We start from the raw sequence: 23,598 nt of genomic DNA on the forward strand, positions 1-23,598 counted from the left end.
GGCCCCTTATCTGCACCCTAGTGTGGATGCTTTTTCTGTTTGATTGCTCAACAGACAGTGTTGACGATATTCATTGTAAGAATTACATACGACGATACACCTCATTGGTGGACTGTACTAGAAAAGAAGAAGAAGAAGAAGAAGAAGAAGAAGAAGAAGAAGAAGAAGAATTAAGACAAGTTTATTTAAAGGATACCATTTTATAGGCAAATTGTTTAATGATAATCTACATCAAAATATACTGCTACCTTAAACAAGTGGGACTGTTTCAAGTTGATAAAACACGCAAAAGCATAAATCAAATTGCACCATTTACAACATCAAAATGCAAAAAGTTCTCACCGTGGGAGGGGGACACACCCTACCCCCCTCGCTCCGCTCGCTCGGGCTCGGTTGCGTTCATGATATTTAGTGTAAGAATTAATTCAAGAGGTTTATAAAATGATACCATTTCATAGGGAAATTTTTTAATAATAATCTAAATCAAAATACACTGCTATCTTAAACAAATGGAACTGTTTCAAATCCATAAAACACGCAAAAATATACATCAAATTGCACCATTTACAACATAAAAATGCAAGAAAGTTCTCACCGTGGGAGGGGGATACACCCCACTCCCACACCCTCCCCCTCCCCCCTCCACCCCCCCCCCCCCCCCCCCCGCTCGCTCCGCTCGCTCGGGCTCGGTCGCGTTCATGATATTTAGTGTAAGAATTATATCAATAAGTTTATTTAAATGATAGGCAAATTGTTTGATAATAATCTACATCAACATAAATCTTATCTTAAACAAGTGGGACTGTTTCAAGTCGATAAAACACGCAAAACATGCATCAAATTGCACCATTTACAACATAAAAATGCAAAAAGTCCACACCGTGGGAGGGGAGGGGGACAACCTCTCACTCTCTCCGCTCGCTCGGACTCGGTCGCTTCGCTCCCTCGCATACTAACTTTCCCCCAGATCAAATCCTGGCTACGCCGCCGGTGGTTTCCATGAATTATGAAGAGTTGCCACTCTATCTTCAACACCTCGCTGATGTCATACGTTTGTTTTGTTCAGGGTGGTGTGTCTGCATGCTTTCTTAAAGTCTATCGCAATAAACGTTGACCACGCCTGTACACTTCTTTATATCTGACAGCAGCAAATGTTAGGTATGTTGTACCAATAAGCAATTGATAACTTACGGTGACCTTATGCATCATTACATGGCAGGATAACATTGTTACGTCATGAGTACGGTAGTGCTGTATATGTCATGTAGCCCTGCTAATGTGAAATAAACTTAATTCAGTCATCAGATTCAATATCTGTAGCATTCTGTAGCATTATAATGACAATTGCGTTTCATGGTGAGTGACCCACATCTCTACAAGTTGGGTTTTTTTTTACGTGGGTCTCTCTTTTCTAATAATAAAATTATTTTGAACAATGGTATAATATGTGTATGTTTGTACCTATAATCTACAAAGAAATATTGTTGTATAACAAATCGTTTGATCATTTTCCTTAAAATTGCATCTAAAACAAAAAATGTGATATTGAAAATAAAATTTGATTTGAACTGAATTGAACAGATTTTCATCACTCCATTCATCTACGTAGTATGATTGGTCGAGAATACAGGCTACAAAACAACGAAAAGCTATCATGCTGAATTTTACAAGAAGGGAAAAAGAAAAGTTATCGCAGTATTAATTGGTAATGGGACTCGTGATATGCCTTCACTGAGTCAGGTGGTAGGGAATTGGTCTCACCAATCATCATCGCTTGTTTTCATGACTCCAAAAATTAACAGCTATAGGTAACAATAAGGATTTGTTTGTATCCTCCATGATTTTTTTTTTTCACGAGCATAAAACGTATGACACATTCAATGAATAAGCATCATTTCCTTTTCCTTTATAGGTTCTTATTGCATCAAGGGAAACGTAAGTTTTCGAAGATGACAAATGAAGTAACATCACAGGAAGCTTATGCTTTCGTTCGAGATGTCTTGGAGGTGGATACACCAGAAAGAAAAATGAAAGATGACCCAACAGGTCTTCTGCAAGAGATCGTGTCTTCGTGGCATCAACACATTCCATTCCAGACGATCACGAGTATTGCCACACCCCACGAGCAACGCCACGTCCCAATGATTGATGATATTAAGCGAAGCATCTTTACCAAAGTAGGTGGATGCTGCTACGAAAACAACGTGGGTTGTTTCATGATTCTCCGTGCTCTGGGTTTTAATGTGGTCTTGGTAGCTAGTGACATTAGTTTGAAAAATGACCACGTTATTTTAGTGGTTGAAAATCTCACCTCCCAGGGCAGCAGGCACATGGTGGATGTAGGTATAGGCGGCTACCCGACTTTTCTTCCAGTTACGCTCGATTTTAAGAAGGCCTCACCGGAATACCACGACTCGTATTTGAGGTACAAATTTGTCGTGGATGGTGACATCATAAGACGCTTGCACAAGGCTGACAGCGATCCGGCAGGCGCGGCACGATTCCGAGACTTCGTTGTGGATGGCTGGTACCCTTTTACTGTCATTCACCACAATGCACCAGTAGAGCTTTCTGTTTTTAAAGAGTCTATGAATAAAATCTACACCGAAGTTCTCCCCTCCCCACCCTTTTTGACGAGCCCTCGGTCTACAGCATTCCCAAACGGTCGCTTCTTGGCCATCAATGACACCACTTTGCTCCAAGAGAATGATGAAGGGAAGGTGATAAAAACATATCTGAAATCTCGGGACGAACTCCTTGCTGCCTATGCACGTTTCTTCCCGCAGATTCCAAAGGAGATGGTTGAAGCGGCGCTGAATGATGTCAATGTCAAATTGGACTTTAGTAAGGAATAGGCCTAAATGAAGTAAGCTGGATACATGCGTGAAAGCATACCTGTCTTGCTACTAGTTATACGAGCTGATAAGATTTTGCCATGGTTGTCAACAGTAGTATAATGTTTATGGTGTGGTGGTCTTTTTCCCACACCATGTCTACATTGATGCATCTTGTTGGACTATGATTATGCAATGTACTTTATAATGCAAGACATGTTAATTATTATGGTCCTGTGGACTTATATACACAGTGTGCAGAGTAAATGTCCGCATTTTTCTCCAAGATGGCGCTCTTGGGTAAAGGGGAAAGGAGATTGGGCAAAGTATTCGTCCTGTAGAGATTATCATGGCATCTTTTAATTGAAAAAAAAACAAAAACCCAGCAACAACATCATATATACATTCCAAAATTAACGAGAAAATTTTACGAAATCTAGAAATGCAATATGATACCTATACTAGTAGATGAAATACATAAATAATAAAAAAAAAGAAGCAAATTGCATTTGGTACATGTATGCAAATAAAGAAAAGAAAAGATCTGCCTAAGGGAAAGGAAGAAGGTATCCTAACATGACGGTACTGTGTAGTAGATGACTATATTTTTTCGAATTTGTGTAATTTGCTTATGGATAGCAACTGTTCCTGTGCGCGGGATTTCTGTATATTTTGTATAATCATTTTGTGAAATTGACAGATATTGTATTTAGTTTGATCATAATGATTTGTGATTCCATGATTGCTCAGAAAAAAAAAACGAATATCCTTGACAGAGCAATAAACATCAAATCAAATGAAAATGAAAAAAATGGTAGGCCTAAATTAAGGATAGGTAGCAGAGTGAAGCTCATAACAGTAGATTAAAAGTGGATTTGGATTCAGCGAATGCCACAAGAACATTATAGAATAGAATGGAATAGATTAGAATTGATTACAACACAATAGAATAGTGATCAATAGAAAAGTGATCAAACAGACCTACACTGAGTAAGTCAAATCTCTTTAGTTGTCACATCGTTACGCTTCCTGAATTCCATCTATTGTATGCCGATACTGGCCACTAGATTTGACCTAAGGTCATGTAGACAACCTGTGTATAAATTTGGTGTCACTGTAATCAGCATGAGATACGGTATGAGAGTGATATATATGTTTATAAGGAGGGTATCTCACAACTGCTGAACAAGGAGATCAGAGATTGCATAGTAAATTGTGTTTCTTACCCGTATTTAACTGTGATCCATGTGGACTGTCAACAGTTGAAAAAAAATGACAATAAAACTTTTCCATGAGTGGTAATGACCATGCCTTGATCTATCCAGTTAAAGTTTCCCTGAATTTTAAGTGTGATTTCTAGCAACAAAGTGTTTTGCTTAATACTTACATATTTCGCCTACCAAATCTTAATACTGGCGAATATCTTTGCCACTGGACTCAGATGAGAAATGTATGGTTGCAAAATCGTGGATTCTGCAGTTTGGCCGTGGGAGACGGATAGCGGTGGAAGTTTGTGTGTGTGTGTGTGTGCGTGTGCGCGCGCGTGTGTGTGTGTGCAAGAGTGTTTACATCCTGGCTGTGCATTTATTTATTTATACAGGATAAAAACGATCAGCTAAAAGCTGTTTTACCTCGAAGTCCTGTCTGGACAATGCAGTTTCCTGCACAAAAGATTACTGTAAAAAAAAAAAAGACATCAAAAGACACACACAAAAAAAGGAAATATTTTCCAAACAGATTTAAAACAAAATTTATTTTTAATCTGTTGGAAGTAGTGGTCTTCCATTGGGCCCTGAATGATGTTGATAAACAATATAATTAGGTAGCAAATTGCACATACAGAAGAAAACATAGATATATACCGTACATGCTGTGTATGAGCACCAACTGTACAGGCTGGCATGTTGTCTTTTGAAGAGAAACCATACAGACAACACTTACTGATATCGGGGAGGTGAGAAGAAACCTCCCTGCTAATATCCATCTGCAGAGACTCCAACTCTCCCGCTTTCGACGGGAGATCTCCCGCCGAAAGCCCATTTTTGCAAAATCTTTCGTTCTCCCGCTTGAGAGTCAATTTCTCCCGCCCTGTCTCTGTGTCTCCCGCTTGAAATGATTTCTTACTTTGTGTCATCGTATGCTGAAAAATAAGCCTTAGATTGCACGAGAGAGCATCTAGAACCCTACACAATGTAGGCCTAGAGCTTTCAGGGCCCTAAAGCCATGAAAGCGAGCCGGGACTTCGCACTTCGCGCACATGAAGGTGGAGTCTCCCGTTTGCTAGGGGTTTCAGGCGGGAGAATCTCCAGATCAGAAGGTGCTTGAGGTTGGAGTCTTTGCATCTGCTCATGTAGAATCAAGCTGAAGCTTTTTAAACAATGTTTAATGTCCGTGAGCTAATGATGGGCTACAAGGTCGCCATGATACAGTCTCACGTTTTACATCATCACAACACCAACTTTAATCACACATTTCATATTTATTCATGATGGAGAGCGAAAAATAGGAGACAAAAAATGCGAGATTGACGTGTTTCTGGCATGTCAACACAATGAAGCTGAATCCACCCTAACAAAAAAGTCCTGTGGTACTCCCTGTGGTACTTGTCGGTACCACACAATGTACCACACACTTGTAATGTTACCACAGGATCTGTGTGGTACTGTACCACAGGCTTGTAGGGTACTCCCTGTAGTACTTGTCAGTACCACACAATGTACCACATAAATAAATGTTACCACAGGAACTGTGTGGTACTGTTTTACAGGCTCATGTGGTACTCCCTGTGGTACTGGTTGGTACCACACAATGTACCACACAAATATATGTTAACACAGGAACTGTGTGGTACTGTGTCGCAGGCTCGTGTGGTACTCTGGGATGTACCACAGGGCAGTACCACAGGACATTACCACAGGAAAGTACCACAGGACAGTACCACATGACAGTATACACACAAATTGTCCTGTGGTATGTTGGGACGTATACCACACGACAGTACCACAGGACAGTACCACATGAATTGTCCTGTGGTATTTTGGGACGTACCACAATAGAGTACAACAGGAAAGTACCACAGGACAGTACCACACGACTTGTTCTGTGGTATTTTAGGACGTACCACAGGACAGTACCACAGGGCAGTTCAACAGGACAGTACCACAGGAAAGTATCACAGGATAGTACTACAGGACAGTACCACAGGAATTGTCCTGTGTTATTTTGGGACGTACCAATGGACAGTACCACAGGGCAGTACCACAGGACAGTACCACAAGACTTGTCCTGCAGTATTTTGGGACGTACCACAGGGCAGTACCACAGGACAGTACCGCAGGAAAGTACCACAGGATAGTACCACACGACTTGTCCTGTGGTATTTTGGGACGTACCACAGGACAGTACCACAGGGCAGTACCACAGGAAAGTACCACAGGACAGTACCACACGACTTGTCCTGTGGTATTTTGGGACATACCACAGGACAGTACCACAGGAATTGTCCTGTGGTATTTTGGGACGTACCACAGGAGAGTACCACAGGATATTACCACAGGACAGTACCTCACGACTTGTCCTGTGGTATTTTGGGACGTACCACAGGACAGTACCACAGGGCAGTACCACAGGACAGTACCACAGGAAAGTACCACAGGATAGTACCACAGGACAGTACCACACGACTTGTCCTGTGGTATTTTGGGACGTACCACAGGGCAGTACCACAGGACAGTACCACAGGATAGTACCACAGGACAGTACCACACGACAGTACCACACGACTTGTCCTGTGGTATTTTGGGACATACCACAGGACAGTACCACAGGTACTGTCCTGTGGTATTTTGGGACGTACCACAGGACAGTACCACAGGTCAGTACCACAGGGCAGTACCACAGGACAGTACCACAGGAAAGTACCACAGGATAGTTCCACAGGACAGTACCACATGATTTGTCCTGTGGTATTTTGGGACGTACCACAGGACAGTACCACACCAATTGTCCTGTGGAATTTTGGGACGTACCACAGGACAGTACGACAGGAATTCCTGTGGTAATTTTCGATGTATACCACGCATATAGAGTATTATACAGTTTACACATGCTTGTTTTCCTGTTTGTTTCCACAGGCTCTATCAGTACACACAGTGCGGCTTCATGCAGTGAAAATGTTGCAAATGCTAAACATACCTGTTATGATCTGTCAACCTCTTGCACTATACTGCATGGGATTCAAGAGAGCTCAAAAATTAATAAATCGGAAGTAAAATTTTAGCTTCCGTGGATTTAACTGTATTTTGATTTTACAAAGCTTTGACTTTCATGAGACAGATCTCAATACGTTTTACATTATACAAATAACTAAATAATTTTAAACAAGGCTCTATACCTAATCTATAGAAGGCTACATCAATTTACAATTTTCTTTTCGTTCTCTGATACACAGTGGTAAGGGCGTTCCCAACAGGCTCAGCGCACTCATAACTATACGATAGCATTTTAGGCCTGGTGCGGGTGCCTACATGTGATCCTCGAATATCACACACGCACACGCACACGCACACACACACACACACACACATACACACACACACACACACACACATACTTCAATATGCCTACATATACATAAATACAAAGATATATAACTGAAATTGGTGTTTAACTTTTAATCTTAATACAAAATATTTACTCCGGAATTTTCAGCTGTCAACGCTATAGCCTTCATCAGGGGAATGACCCGTCTTTGCCTTGATCACGTGACGGTCAAGGGTTGAATTTTCAATACAGAAGAGCCTCTGCTCTGATAATGCCTTTATGTAAACACCTGACCAATACCAGTCACGCTCCACATCGCCAATATTATAATACTGTGTGGACCCCTCTGAAAACCAGCCTTTGGCTGACGAGGGTGTTCCACCCCATGAGTGGAAAATAAAAATTGAATTGAATTGAATTGGGTCATCTCCTATAATCGCTCCCTACCACACACTGTCCATTCACACGACCAAACACGTACGGAATCCTGCTTGAGCACAGTTAAAGCCACAGAGGTAACCTTTTCCACCACTCCACGCGCTTTTCACATACGAATGTGAACCTAGGTAAGAATGTACGTATGACTTTAAGGAAGTATGGATACAAAAGTGTATGCGTATATCACTATATGTGTGTGAATACACCTACCATACCCCCAATACAGGTAATGCCCTATTAATAGGTACTGGGGTAAGAGCTGAAACAGAGTTAGGTCTACTTCAATCATGGTTGCTTTATCTAGTACACTGTAATTTATACAAGTACAAACTGTTCTGTGTGTACATGCCGCGCAGGGAATGAGCATAACCTTTAATGGAAACTGTAGGCCCGTGAAGGGGTACCGGTAGTAGCTTTTGAGTTAATACTTTACACACATAAAGGGGGCATGACAAGGATGTTGCATCGAAGTTAAAAAGGTCCTGTAGGTCTACTTTTGAGCTCATGTGAGTATCGATCCATTAGAGCTGTTGTTTGCAATAAACTTTAGATGTAATATGTCTTTTAATACGTAGTACCTTCACATATATTTCGGCGTCTTAAAGTGGCAAACAGAACTTGTATTCGAACTTTCGAGTAATATGTGAATTTGTGGCAGTATAGATATAATGAGTAATGTGTGGTTATTTTATCACCACTGGTTTCCTCTGTATATGGAAGTGCATAATTGAATCTTTATATTTGCACAATGCTTTCAAAGACAGTCTTTTTGTCCACACACTGTGGAAGTGTCAAAATCGGTTTAAAAAATCGCATTTGGTATTTATAAAGTATCGCTTTGGTTGGGCAGATAAGCGACCGATCCTCTGCGATTCGCGACCATAACTTGGTAGGAAAGGGGCTTTTGATGCAGCATCGAAAACCTAACCGGCCAAAATCGGTCGCCAACACTGACAACCATCTGCCGACTTAGGGGGAAAAAAAACATTTATAACCTCAGCACAACTCTGCTTCAAGTCGCGAGCAGGTCTTCAATTTTTGAACATTTTCAAAAATGTTGCCAAGTGCTGCATCTCGTAGTGAAACTCGCATTAACCTGAGTACATTACGCGTTTTTCACGAGCTGCACCGAGTTGCAAAGAGTTAGTAAAATTTGTGAACACGTTCAAAATATTATCGAGTACTTGCTTTGGACTTCAAACAGAGTTTTGCTGAGGTACGCGCAGAGGCGTGTCGAGTTGTCGTGAGTTATCTCGAATTACATGAAGCGCTTTGCACCAGTTATCACGAGTGCCTCATTTAGGCAACTCGCCATAATTCGTCACGACTAGTCACTACAATTCGGCTATTTGATTTGAAGGATTTTTTCACTCGAGTTCACTCAAGTAAGTTAAAGCTCGCGCTGGCTCGCCATCACTTGAGACTCCAACTCGGCTTTATATTCATGAAAGTGGGAAGTCATGCCCAGCACCGACGAGAAGTTATGTGCTTAACTACAGGTGCTTTGTCCTATTTAGGTGCTTTGATAAAAGAGAGCATGAATAATCATGACTAACACTGACTACTTCCCTCGCAGTAGGATATACTTCCCAGTATAGTAAAGCGCAAAGCGCGGTAAAAATACATTATTGGAAGGATCAAATACGTCAGATTAAAAACAAGGAAAATCAAGACGTCTATACAATGTGCGCATCATGGAGAAAATATTCATTTTAAGAGGAGCTAGAAGTAGTAGCAGTAGCAGCAGTATAGTAGCAGTATAGTATAGCAGTAGTAGTAGTAGTAGTAGTACTATCGTGACTATGGTTACTGCTTTCCTTAAGATTGTATCGAGAACAAAATATGTGATATTGGAAATAAAAACTTTATTTGAATTGAATTGGAAAGATTGACATCGCTCCGCACAATTTCGCAGTATGATTGGTTGAGTCTTAAAGCTGCAAATCAACACCCAGCTAACTTGCTAAATTTCAAAAGAAGGAAACACATTAACGTTATCGTGCATGGCACATAGTAATTGGTGGATACTGGAACGTGTTATATATCTTTACTGAGTCAAGCTAATGATTGCAATGAAATGATATAGGTCTCACCATTTCTCTTGTTCGTTCTTTTTTCACCCCGCAAAATACGCAACATGGGGATTTCTTTTTGTTCATCACTGAACATTTTTTTTTCATATTATCACAAGTCTGAAGCTTCTGACTGACTCAGTTGTGATGTATTTCTTTTCCTTCATAGATTCTACCTCATCTGGGAAAGATGAATTCTTCGAAGATGATGAAAGGTGAATTAACATCACAGGAAGCTTACGCTTTCCTACGAGATGTCTTGGAGGTGGATACACCAGAAAGAAAAATGAAAGATGACCCAACAGGTCTTTTGCATGAGATTGTGTCTTCATGGCATCAGCACTTTCCATTCCAGACGATCACAAGTATTGCTACACCCCACGAGCAGCGCCATGTCCCAACGATTGATGACATTAAGCGAAGCATCTTTACCAAAGTGGGTGGATGCTGTTACGAAAACAACGTGGGTTGTTACATGATTCTTCGAGCTTTGGGTTTTAATGTGGTATTGGTAGCAAGTGACATTCGTTGGGAAAACAACCATGTTATTCCAATAGTTGAAAACCTAACCTACCAGGGCAGCAGGTACATGGTGGATGTAGGTACTGGTGGCTACCCGACTTTATCTCCAGTTGCACTCGATTTTAAGAAGGCATCACCGGAATACCATCACTCGTATCTGAGGTACAAATTTGTCGTGGATGGTGACATCATTGCTCGCCTGCACAATGCCGACAGCGATCCGGCAGGCGCGGCACGGTTCCGAGACTTCGTTGTGGATGGTTGGTACCCTTTTATCGTCATTCACCACAAAACTCCAGTTGGACTTTCTGTTTTTAAAGAACCAATGACTAAAATCTACACCCAACTTCTTCAATCCCCACCCTTTTTGTCGAGCCCTCGGTCTACAGCATTCCCCAACGGTCGTTTCTTGGCCGTCATTGACACCACCTTGCTCCAAGAGAATGATGAAGGGAAGGTGATAAAAACATATCTGAAATCTCGGGACGAACTCCTTGCTGCCTATGCACGCTTCTTCCCGCAGATTCCAAAGGAGATGGTTGAAGCGGCGCTGAATGATGTCAATGTCAAATTGGACTTCAATAAGGAATAGGCCTAAATGAAGTAAGCTGGATACATTCCCGTCTTACTCTCACTTACGAGGTGATAAGATTTTGCCATGGTTGTCAACAGTATAGGTAATTGGTGTGGTGGTCTTTTTCCAAGACCATATTTACATAGACGTATTATGGTGGATTATATTACAATGCATGTATAATGTAGTGATTATTATTGTCCTGTAATCTTGTAGCAGCATGTTATACCCGCAGTGTAGCAAATTAAGTTTCACTTAAAGTTCACTTAAACTCGAATATTTACACACACATATCCAACCGCCGCTCAACAGACTATCACAATGTGAACCTCAAAAAATATTTTAGCTCTGAAATCATCAGTCAGACAGTACGTACGGTCCGCTTGATTTCTGAGCACCTCTGGAACAACATATTTCGTCCAAGCACGCCGGAACACTTTTAATTTTTAGTTTGTTGGTTGTTGTTTTTGTTGTTTTTGTTTGTTTGTTTGTTTGGTGGGTTTTTTTTTTTTTTTGGGGGGGGGGGGATGTCAAAATGTCGACGGGGGCACATAATATGACAGTGTGAGATCCTCGCCGAGGGAGCGAGCGACCAAGCGGGGAGAGTGTGGGAGGGGGATGCCCCTCTCCCACGGTAGTGACTTTTTGTAAAAACAGAGTATAGATCATTTAAAAACAAATTTCTAGGGAATCCCCAAATGCTGAGATGAACCAATGCTTGGTGTGAACCAATAAACCTGCTTCTCTGTTTCTTAAACATATAGTTCATGTTACTTTGATTGGTGTCACATATTGAATCCTTTACTGTACAGTAGGCATACGTACGTAACAGAAGAAATCTGAGAGATAAAGGTGTTGGAGGCGTCAGTTTGAACGCGGATTGTTCTAAGTTAACTACAATACCTTTAATTCTTTATTTACAACAAGGCCTCCAACTTCCTCAAGCTCTGTTTGCTGAATGTGATCGCTTTAGCTTATTTTGCACCATTGTTGCCTGTAAAAGAATGTATTACTTGCGATGACCCGATGCTTTGTATTTACTTTACGTCCAAGGTGATCAAACAGACCTACACTGAGTAAATCAAATCTCTGCAGTTGTCACATCGTTACGCTCCCTGAATTCCATTTATTGTTTGCCGATACTGGCTACTAAAGTTGACCTAAGCTCATGTAGGCAGCCTGTGTATAAATTTGGTGTCACTGTAATTAACATAAAATACGGTATGAGAGTGATATAAGATGTTTGTAAGGAGGGTATCTCACAACTACTGAACAAGGAGATCAGAGATTGCATAGTAAATTGTGTTTCTTACCCGTATTCAATGATTATTGTGATCCATGTGGATTGTCAAAATTTGAAAAAAATGACAATAAAAATTTTCCTTGAGTGGTAATATGACCATGCCTTGATCTATCCAGTAAAAATTTCCCTGAATTTCAGATGTGAAATATGGCTACAAAGTGTTTTGCTTAATACTTACACATTTCGCTTAAATCTTACAGGCGAATATCTTGCCAGTGGACTCAGATGTGAAATGTATGGCTGGCACTATCGTGAACCCCCGTGAATTTGGCAGTTTGGCCGTGGGAGACGCAAAACAGTCGCAGGTTTTTCTATGTGTGTGTGTGTGTGTGTGTGTGTGTGTGTGTGTGTGTGTGTGTTAGTTTACATTTTACATTTTACATTTTCCATCTGACAAGATGGCTGGATAAAGCCAGCATTTGCAGCATCCATGAGGCCCATTTGTATGTATATATAGTTGGTGTTAGACGGGTGGACCTTTCTCTCTGATTGCTGCATTGGACCTGGTGAACACAACAGTATAGGTCTAATTACTACATGTCCAGTTCTAGACACAAATGTCATTTTGCAACAATTTACAATCTGGGGTTCTCTAATCGTGCATAACTGACAACATGTGAATTTTGTTTTAATTTCATTTTTTCTTTTTTTTTTTTGGATATTAATTTAGGGAAGTTAACTCAATCGACGTATGTACACATAATGATAGGCATTGTTGGGATGCGTTGAAATTTCCATTGGTAATGTTTTTCTTTTTCTTTCTTGAGGAGACCTCTCTTAGATTCTTTTCATGCAATTTCGCATTTGTTTCCTTTACACCTGACATGCATTAGATAAAAATCTAAATACACATAAGTTAAAGTACCATAAGCCTACCATGATATGGACGATAAATTCTGATATAGTTGGAAACGAATCACAAATAAAAAATGTGACGGAAGAATAGTGAACTTTCAAGAAAAACAGAAATCCATTGTGTCTTGTCGGTTCCATTGAGGAGCGCCATGGTAGGACTGTAAGATCGAGGATTTGTAAATAAAAATGTTTTGGATTCGACTCACGCTACAGTGACTCGGTTGCCTCGATCCATCAGGTAGATGTAACCATATTACTGTACGAACTGAAATTTTCACGGTGGTTTTATTTTCGCGAATTTCGCGAATCGCCTTTGAATCGCGAAAATGACAATGCGCGAATAAGTAAGTTCAGTTAGACCCTTGCAACCGCGAAATTAACAACACGCGAAAATGTGCGCCAAGCAGCAATTCGCGAAAATATCTGTACGCGAAAATTTCAGCTCGTATATCTACACTATCGTAGCAGGCCCCTGGGGAGCAGTGCTAACAGGAGGAATCCAAGCATCGTGCATGCACTCTCTGTAGTGTGGGTTCTATGGTCGTTAACGGGTAGGTTAGCTGCGTGTTGGACGACAAACATGACTGTGGATAGAGTTCTTGTCTTTAAATACACAACAATCCGCCTACTGTATACCTACTTATCTATTTGTTACATCCGTTGTATTTACACAGAAGTTTTAACATTATTTAGCAACCAGATAATCATTGTCTTTGAAGGATCCACATGTTCTACTGTAGGCGAAATCAGCCAGTAGCGATTGCCGAATCAAAAGACCCGAGACTGAAATTATTTTCGTGTTCTTTCGACTGTGATTACTGAGTGAATAAAACGCATGGAATGAAGACTAGTCGCGAAAACGCAGGACTCGTAACCTCACATCCGATCACTGCGAATTTGGATGGGGACATCATAGCTCGCTTGCACAAGGCTGACACTGATCCGGCAGGCGTTGCACGGTGCCGAGACTTAGTTGTGGATGGCTGGTACCCTTTTATCGTCATTCACCACAGAACGCCAGTTGAACTTTCTGTTTTTAAAGAGCCAATGAATAAAGTCTACACCCAAGTTTATCCCTCCTCACCCTTTTTGACGAGCCCCCGGTCTACAGCATTCCCCAACGGTCGTTTCTTGGCCATCAAAGACACCACCTTGCTCCAAGAGAATAATGAAGGAAAAGTGATAAAAACCTATCTCAAGTCTCAAAAAGAAGTTCTTGATGCACGCTTCTTCCCGCAGATGCCAGAGGAGGTGGTTGCAGCGGCGCTAAATGACGTCAATATCAACTTGGACTTCAAAGAATGAATGAAATTGTATTCACGAAAACATGCCTATCCTACTTTTATTTATGAGTTAATAGGGTTTTGAGTGAATTCATTGAATAGTTCCACCCTTCCTTAAAATACGATGGTAATCTATTTCACTACAAAACTGATAGATTAAATATCATTGCCAAGTCCTCCTTTATCCATATGGTGCTACTTCACATATTTTTATCTCATGCCAAGGAAGCTTGCAAGATGCAGAGCATTCGTGAGCTTGTTAACGTGAACAAACTCTGTAATAGAAGAATCCCCAAGGGACTTTTTGGTTCAAATTCTTCCAAAAGCACGAAATTTGGCACACTGTCATGTAGCCAAAACTTGGCACACTGTCATGTAGCCCAAACCAAAATATTTCGATTTTTGACTGGCGCCAAGAAGGGCGCCCTCTGCCTGAGAAAGGATTGTAGCCAACCTCGAGTCACAAAGAAACTTTCTTAGACTCCGTTTACAGTGCGGGGCCGGGCTCGGCCGCGGCTCGTAGCCAACCTCGAGTCACAAAGAAACTTTCTTAGACCCCGTTTACAGTGCGGGGCCGGGCTCGGCCGCGGCTCGGCCGCGGCCGAGTCCGGCCTCAATTGCGCGGCCGAGCCTCGCAATTTTGTCCGTTTACACTGCTGGGCTCGGCCGCGCTTTTGATTCAAACCTTTCAATATTTTGTCGTAGTGGCACTCTGCTTGTAAACAAACGCAATTTGGTATTGTCTGGTTTTCAGACCCTTTGCCGAATGAATTCCGTGGCGACGAAGTCGCCGTTCGGGCAAAGGCCTTTGCCGAAGGAAAAAAAAAATTCTTTGCAGGACAAAACCACCTTAAACTATACTAGTTTTCGACGTTGAGGGGGTTAATATCCTGAATAGCGAAAGATACAGGCAGAGGGTTTGGAAGTCAGACTAAAATTGGCCGCGCAATTGGCCGCGCATTTGGCCCAGTTTGCGTTTACACCAAGAAGAGGCAGGGCTCGGCCGCGGCTCGGCCGCGGCCGAGACCACCTCCAGAGCGAGGCCAAATGCGAGGCCAATTTTGGCCTCGCATTTGGCCTTTTGCGCGTTTACACTGAAGCGGGGCTGGGCTCGGCCGCGGCTCGGCCGCGGCCGAGCCTCGCACTGTAAACGGGGTCTTTGTTAAAATACGGGGAATTCACAGTGCCAATGGCGCTATAGGCATGTTTATTGCACAGTGTACCTTGTTTAGTTGCGGAACCGACGTTGGATGATAATTATGGGCGGCCAAAAAGGCAAATTAACTTTACGTCAAATGGACAAAGAACGATAAGACAAATCGGACCGTCTGAGATCATTGTGTGTGTGTGTGTGTGTGTGTGTGCGTGCTAGTACATGTGTCTGTGTGTCTGACTACTAGTGGTAGTCGTTTATCGAAACTCAACATGGTCGTATAGAGATATTTTTCGTTATTTTTTTTTTCTTGTTATGTTTCGTGCTTTAATGTTCTAGTGTACTGAAACTTGTGTGGCCGGGGCTTACTTGCATATGACGCTTTATAGTTAACACACACACACACACACACACACACCCATGCTCACACATGCTACACACAAGCACCCACACCCATACAGAAACTTACATAGCCTATAACATATTAACCCCGAAAATACACGGACGTCAACAAAGTGTGTAAAACATTCTAAAATTCTCACTATCGATATAGCTGTTTTAAAAAAAAAAAAAAAAAAAAAAAAGGACCGGATGTCAAATTCTGTCTCTGTACGGTGTTGCATGGAATTCTCGGTTAAACGTCCTGTCCGGTATAGTTGGAGTGAAAAAATATAGCTCGCCTGCATAGCAACGGCGTAAATCCGTACTGAGGAGTGGGGGGGATGGTCACCATCACCACGATTACAAGCCCATAACCGGACCCGGGGGGGGGGGGGGAAGAAGCTTGGTGCCCCCCCCCCCCACACACACACACACTTTACAGGGACCGGATGTCCCACTCTTTTGCATGAAATATAAAGTGGGAGGAAAGTGGCAGCAAAAATATGAAGACTTTTTGTTCTTGTTGCTTTTTTTTTTTTGCTTGTCAGATGACTTTCGGCGGAGAATCAGACCTTAAAAGTATGAAGACATTTTTTTTTGTTTTTTTTTTCTAAATATCTGTGAGAGGGAGCGGAGCGACCGAACGGGGGGAGGGTGTGTAGGGGGGGGGGTATCCCTCTCCCACACGAGGAAGATTTTGCATTTTCAGACCTGAAATTCAGCGATCTGGTGCACACTTTTGGTGATAATTTTATTTTCTTTTCTTAAAAGAAAAATAAGAAAATGAAATATTCACAATATATTATTGAAAGACTAAATCGTGGTATTTCAGCTCTTGCTCCGCCTGTGCGACATCACTGTGAAGGCCTACTAAATAATGGGGCCTATCACCGGCGTAGACAGGATTTGACCTATCGGAGGAGCGGTTATGTGAGGGAGCGAAGCAAACGGGGGGGGGGGGTATAAATCTTTTTGCATTGAAAATTTTGACATTTTACAGTCCAAAAACTGCCGTTTGTAGCTATATTTTCGCTTTGGAAATTAAGGGGGGCACACCGGGTGCAACTGCTGTCAATCACTGGCAGCAACATCAGGAGAATGGCCGCTATTTGATAGCGATTAAATGCGAGCGAGCTTGAAAATTTTGACATTCTACAGTCTAAAAACTGCCGTTTGTCGCTATACTTTTTCGCTTTGGAAATTAAGGGGGCCGCGCCGGGCGCAACTGCTGTCAATCACTGGCAGCAACATCAGGAGAATGGCATAGCGGTCAAATGCGAGCGAGCGGAGCGAGCGAGCTTGAAAGTTTTGACATTTTACAGTCCAAAGACTGCCGTTTGTGGCTGTATTTTTTCGCTTTGGAAATTAAGGGAGACACACCGGGCAAAATTGCCGGCAATTACTGGCAGCAACATCAGAGAATAGCATAACGAATAAATGCGAGCGAGCGAAGCGAGCGAGCTTGAAAATTTCGATATTTTACAGTCCCCCAAACTGTCCTTTGTGGCTGTATTTTTTCGCTTGGGAAATAAAGGGGGCGCATCGGGCGAAAACTGCTGGCAATTACTGGCAACAACATCAGGAGAATGGCAGCATGATTAAATGCGAGCGAGCGAAGCGAGCGAGCTTCAAAATTTTCACATTTTACAGTCCAAAAACTACCGTTCGTAGTTATATTTTTCGCTTTGGAAATTAAGGGGGATCGCACCGGGCGCAACTGCTGTCAGTCACTGGCAGCAACATCAGGAGAATGGCATAACGATTAAATGCGAGCGAGCGGAGCGAGCGAGCTTGAAATTTCTGACATTTTAGAGTCTAAAAACTGCCGTTTGTAGCTATACTTTTTCGCTTTGAAAATTAAGGGGAGCCGCACCGGGCGCAACTGCTGGTAATCACTGGCAGCAACATCAGGAGAATGGCATAGCGGTTAAATGCAAGCGAGCGGAGCGAGCGAGCTTGAAAATTTTGACATTTTACAGTCCAAAGACTGCCGTTTGTGGCTGTATTATTTCACTTTGGAAATAAAGGGGAGCGCACCGGACGAAAACTGCTGGAGCTTCAAAATTTTCACATTTTACAGTCCAAAAACTACCGTTCGTAGTTATATTTTTCGCTTTGGAAATTAAGGGGGATCGCACCGGGCGCAACTGCTGTCAATCACTGGCAGCAACATCAGGAGAATGGCATAACGATTAAATGCGAGCGAGCGGAGCGAGCGAGCTTGAAATTTCTGACATTTTAGAGTCTAAAAACTGCCGTTTGTAGCTATACTTTTTCGCTTTGAAAATTAAGGGGAGCCGCACCGGGCGCAACTGCTGGTAATCACTGGCAGCAACATCAGGAGAATGGCATAGCGGTTAAATGCAAGCGAGCGGAGCGAGCGAGCTTGAAAATTTTGACATTTTACAGTCCAAAGACTGCCGTTTGTGGCTGTATTATTTCACTTTGGAAATAAAGGGGAGCGCACCGGACGAAAACTGCTGGCAATTACTGGCAGCAACATCAGGTGAATGGCATAATGATTAAAGGCATAATTTACCATTTGCAGATGAAAGCATTAGTGCTTTAAAATAGTTCTAAAATGTGAGTTAGGGATAGAAACAACCACTGTCAAAATTTGAATCCGTATAATGGATGTTAAGTGTTGTTAAATACACAAAATGTGAACAATAGTTATAATAAAAATGTTTCCAGACTAAACCGTATACAGTTACGGTTTATTGAGAAAAATCCTGATATCTCCTTATATTTTAGGTTTTATGGCAAATATTTCATATGGTAGGATGTTTTATGATACAACAGACCTACACATATGCATTAAATGTGATATCTTGAACATTTTTGAAATCACTGCTCCCAAAGGTAAATTGGACCTTTAAATGCGAGCGAGCGAAGCGAGCGAGCTTCAAAATTTTCACATTTTACAGTCCCAAAACTACCGTTCGTAGCTATATTTTTCGCTTTGGAAATTAAGGGGGGGGGGCGCACCGGGCGCAACTGCTGTCAATCACTGGCAGCAACATCAGGAGAATGGCATAATGATTGAATGCGAGCGAGCTTCAAAATTTTCACATTTTACAGTCCCAAAACTGCCGTTCGTAGCTATATTTTTCACTTTGGAAATTGAGGGGGGCGCACCGGCCGAAAACTGCTGTCAGTCACTGGCAGCAACATCAGGAGAATTGTGTATGGCATTATGGTTGAATGCGAGCGAACGGAGCGAGCGAGCTTTAAAATTTTGATATTTTACACTCCAAAAACTGCCATTTGTAGCTATATTTTTCGCTTTTGTTTGTCCCACTTTTATGGAGAACCATCCCCCCCCCCGATCGACGCCTCTGCATATGAGGGTGCTTTTGTTAAGTGAAAGATCTGCTGCACACTCTTTGATGAATTAGGCATATATACGTCAATGTCAAAAGTGTACAAAGTTTATCGAAAGGGATCCTGTATAGCGGAGCTTTTGCATGCTTATGATTGCAATACAATGATCTGGTGCATAGTTCTGGGGATATTTGGACAATTTTCCATTAAGAAAGTTCGAGATTTGTCCTCATCTCGGGAATTGCTTGGGGGATAAATGATTTGTCTGCCTAAACACTTCCAAAGGGGCGGGGCAAGTGCCCCTTTGCCCCCCCCCCCCCCCCGAAATAGATTTGACGCCCCTGATCTTCCCTGGGAATGCCCATAGATGTATCCTGACTGAGTAATCAGTCACTGTCGTTTCTCAGGAATGATTCAGGAAATGGAGGGGATTCAATTATGACGATATAGTTTTTGTTATTGTTTGTTTGTTTGTTTGTTTGTTTGTTTTCGTACATATTTTGCAGAAGGTCCCCAGTTACTCGCGTCATAGCATGTTTACATGTAGGCCTATACTATTTGACGTTGTCAACGTCTGAGCCATACCTTACAGTGACCAGTGACTGTAGGTCGATGTTACTTTCTTCGCGAGCGAGCGAAGCGAGCGAGCGCTTGAAAAAATTATGTATACATTTTCCTACAAGATAGAATACTGTTCAGCTATGTTACCTGTCTGAAGGTCGGCGTACAAACGTCATGCAATAATTATGTCAAAATTGTTACAATCACATTTCTGCTTCCTCCATTTTTTCCCTCAAAATTCAGGGGGGGATGATTGTACAGGCCATCCCCCCCTCCTCCATTTCAGGGGGGGATATATCCCCCCCATCCCCCCCGGGATTTACGCCCATGCTGCATAGGAGTAGGGCTATAATAGAGCCGGGAAATATGCAAACGCTGGAAAATGTTGAAACGTCTCGCGAGGATATTTATGTGCAAACGTCTTGCCGGGAAATGTGATGAAACTCTCTAAATTGCATCAATGAGAAATGTTCAAACGTGAAGCCGAGAAATGTGCAAACCATTCATTTCACCGATATTGTGTATATAGATGGAAAATAAATTCTATATCAAAACTACGCATGAACCATTACCATTTTCATTGACAGTAAAAACCTGTTTTAGCGACCTCCTGTCTATAGCGGTCACCGGCCCATAACGGTCACCGTTTTCTTTTCCTTTGGGTGGTCCGTATAGATAGATTTGACAGTACAGTAAAAAAAAAAAAAAAAAAAAAGTCTTCGCGACCACCAGGAAGTGACACCAAAAAAGGAGAGAGCTGTTTTTGTTTGTTGTTGTTGTTGTTGTTTTGGGGTTTGTTTGTTTTTTTTTTTTTGTATTGGATCAGCATTTTTCTGGAAATGAATGAAACCCCGACTTGCTAACTTGAACAGGAAAGAACCGAATGAACATAGTTGCAATGATTGACATTGGCACATTTAGTGTTATGTCTCTATTGAGTCACGTTACGGGAAAATGGTAACAGATCTGTCCATGTATCCCTCGTTTTCATAATTCCATTGTGAAAATCATTTGAAAATTAGTCACATTCTACGTTGATAGGAGCTTTGGATATATCCATTGATGTTTTAGGATGTCTTTTCACAAATCTGACGCTTACTCAGTTATGATGTATTTCTTTAATTGCCTTCATAGGTTATATCGCATCAGGCAGGAAAGGAGAATTCTTTGAAGAAGATGAAAGATGAATTAACATCACAGGAAGCTTACGCTTTCCTACGAGATGTCTTGGAGGTGGATACACCAGAAAGAAAAATGAAAGATGACCCAACAGGTCTTCTGCAAGAGACCGTGTCTTCGCGGCATCAGCACATTCCATTCCAGACGATCACGAGTATTGCCACACCTCACGAGCAACGCCACGTCCCAACGATTGATGATATTAAGCGAAGCATCTTTACCAAAGTTGGTGGATGCTGCTACGAAAACAACGTGGGTTGTTATTTGATTCTTCATGCTTTGGGCTTTAACGTGCTCTTGGTAGCGAGTGGCATTGGCTGGGAAAACAACCACGTTATTCCAATAGTTGAAAACCTAACCTGCCAGGGCAGCAGGCATATTGTGGATGTAGGCACTGGTGGCTACCCGACTTTAATTCCGATTGCGCTCGATTTTAAGAAGACCTCGCCGGAATACCACCACTCGTATTTGAGGTACAAATTTGTGGTGGATTGTGACATCATAAGACGTTTGCATGATGTTGACAGTGATCCGGCAGGCGCGGCACGGTTCCCAGACTTCGTTGTTGATGGCTGGTACCCTTATATTATCATTCACCACAGTACACCAGTTGACCTATCATTCTTTAAAGAGCCTATGAATAAAATCTACACCCAAGTTCTCCCCTCCCCACCCTTTTTGTCGAGACAACGGTCTACAGCATTCCCCAACTGTCGCTTATTGTCCATCAAAGACACCACTTTGCTCCGAGAAGATGACGAGGGAAATGTAATAAAGACATACCTGAAATCTCCAGACGACGTCATTGCTGCCTATGCACGTTTCTTCCCGCAGATTCCAAAGGAGATGGTTGAAGCGGAGCTGAATGATGTCAATGTCAAAGTGGACTTCAACAAGGAGTAGGCCTAAATAAAGTTAGCTGGATACGTATACGTGAAAGCATGCCTGTCTTACTCATGAATAGTGACGAGCTGAGTAGATTCTGCCATCGTTGTAACAGAAGTAATGATTATGGTCTTGTCTTTATTTTTCTACTATGTTCAATCTCATTGATGTATTATGTCGATTATGACACATGTAGTAGTATACAAATATAATTTGCCTCGAGAGTTTCTGGTTAAAACTGCATATGGGCAGAGGGTCTCCAAAATAGTACTATTCACTGAGGTTCTGCGCCCCACAGGATGGACAGAAATTCTAGAGTTCCCGAGGCCTATAAAACTATCTGGCTAAAAATCGTGTTTTATATACCATGTTAAAGGTAATTTAATTTGCTATCAACCTAGTAGGTCAATGAAAATGTTAACTTTACGCAGTGAACACATTCGTTTTTCTCTTCCAAGACACAAAAGTAAAAATTGCAAAATGGACAAGTTGTTATTCAAGCGTATTTGCTCTTCCGTATAATAATGAAAACAAAAGACAAATTTTACACAAAAGAAATGCAAATTAATTTGCAAAATCAACCTATGATCTCAATAATGTCCCTGTGACCCTACAAAGATAAAGAAAGACAACAACAAAAAAAATAATGGAGGAAAATGAAGAATCTTCTGTCAAATCCGCAGTCAAAAGACATAAGAGAAAAATTATGGTAACAAAGAAAGTTAAATTTGAACCGTTATTCCAAATTAAGAAAATTTGAAATAATATTTGGATCTTGAATTTGTCTCGTGCATTCTTAAATTCCTTAATTAAAATGTAAAATGAAGAAATTCTGTCGATTTTATCACTTTTACGGCTTACTCCCTGTGTCATTTAAAGTTTGAATTGATGGAAAATGCTTATGTTCCACCTTCAGTTTCCCCACTATGTTTTTGTTTTGATATACAAAGGGAAACAAGGGAACGGAAACTTATTTCTAGTGTTTCATTCATGTCTCATATTGCGTTAAATTGGTCATTTCTTATCATTGCTATCTTGGAGGGTATTTGCAAATGAATTTCGATATGTCCAATTCTGCAATTTTTACTTTTCTGCCTAGGATGACAAAAACGAATGTGTTCACTCATGCGTAAAATGTCCCTTTGTATAAATCTACCAGGTAGATAGCCAATTGAATAATCTTTGATATGGTATATGACACATTGATTTTTATTATATCCTATGACAAATATTAACTGAAAAAGTGTTTACTTTCTTTTTTTTGCTGAGTGTACGAGAAGCTCTAAAACCAATCACTACAGGATAAATTCTGTATTCAAAATATAACAATGGTTATGGTCATGTGGTCACCCACGGTGTAGCAAGTTTAATGTCCGTATTGTTCTCTGTGAAAGAGGATAATGCTCTTACAAGGGGGAGGGGGAGTTGGCCAGGGCACCCGTACGTGACGTCATGCGTGACACCGAAACTTAACAACTTTATAAACTTTCGACGGAATTTCTCCGCTGATGTACACGTGTATTATATATATCTTCTAATACACTTTGTATAGCTGGACTCCTTCAATCCAAATAAATATAATCAAGGTCGGCGCAACGGGGGGGGGGGGGGGGGCTTGGTTCCCCACTTTTTTGCAAATGCATATAGGGTATTGGCCTACATAGGTTTTAACCACTTGGTTTTTTGTTTTTT

The 23,598-nt window shown here is 41.6% G+C and overlaps 3 protein-coding genes across 3 annotated transcripts; all 3 read left to right on the forward strand.

Annotated features, from left to right (window-relative positions):
• Positions 1-2,027: 2,027 nt before the first annotated feature.
• On the forward strand, positions 2,028-2,855 carry LOC140243728 (arylamine N-acetyltransferase-like). Its single transcript, XM_072323392.1, has one exon. It carries the CDS (start codon positions 2,028-2,030, stop codon positions 2,853-2,855), a length of 828 nt encoding a protein of 275 aa, XP_072179493.1.
• Positions 2,856-10,172: 7,317 nt separating this feature from the next.
• Positions 10,173-11,000, forward strand: LOC140243705 (arylamine N-acetyltransferase-like). The gene has a single exon (XM_072323365.1). It carries the CDS (start codon positions 10,173-10,175, stop codon positions 10,998-11,000), a length of 828 nt encoding a protein of 275 aa, XP_072179466.1.
• Positions 11,001-21,018: 10,018 nt separating this feature from the next.
• LOC140243313 (uncharacterized) lies at positions 21,019-21,924 on the forward strand. Its single transcript, XM_072322985.1, has one exon. The coding sequence runs from the start codon at positions 21,019-21,021 to the stop codon at positions 21,922-21,924; it is 906 nt and encodes a 301-aa protein (XP_072179086.1).
• The last annotated feature ends 1,674 nt before the right edge of the window (positions 21,925-23,598 follow it).

This window comes from Diadema setosum, chromosome 20, assembly GCF_964275005.1.
Source record: "Diadema setosum chromosome 20, eeDiaSeto1, whole genome shotgun sequence".
Lineage (NCBI taxonomy): Eukaryota > Metazoa > Echinodermata > Echinoidea > Diadematoida > Diadematidae > Diadema > Diadema setosum.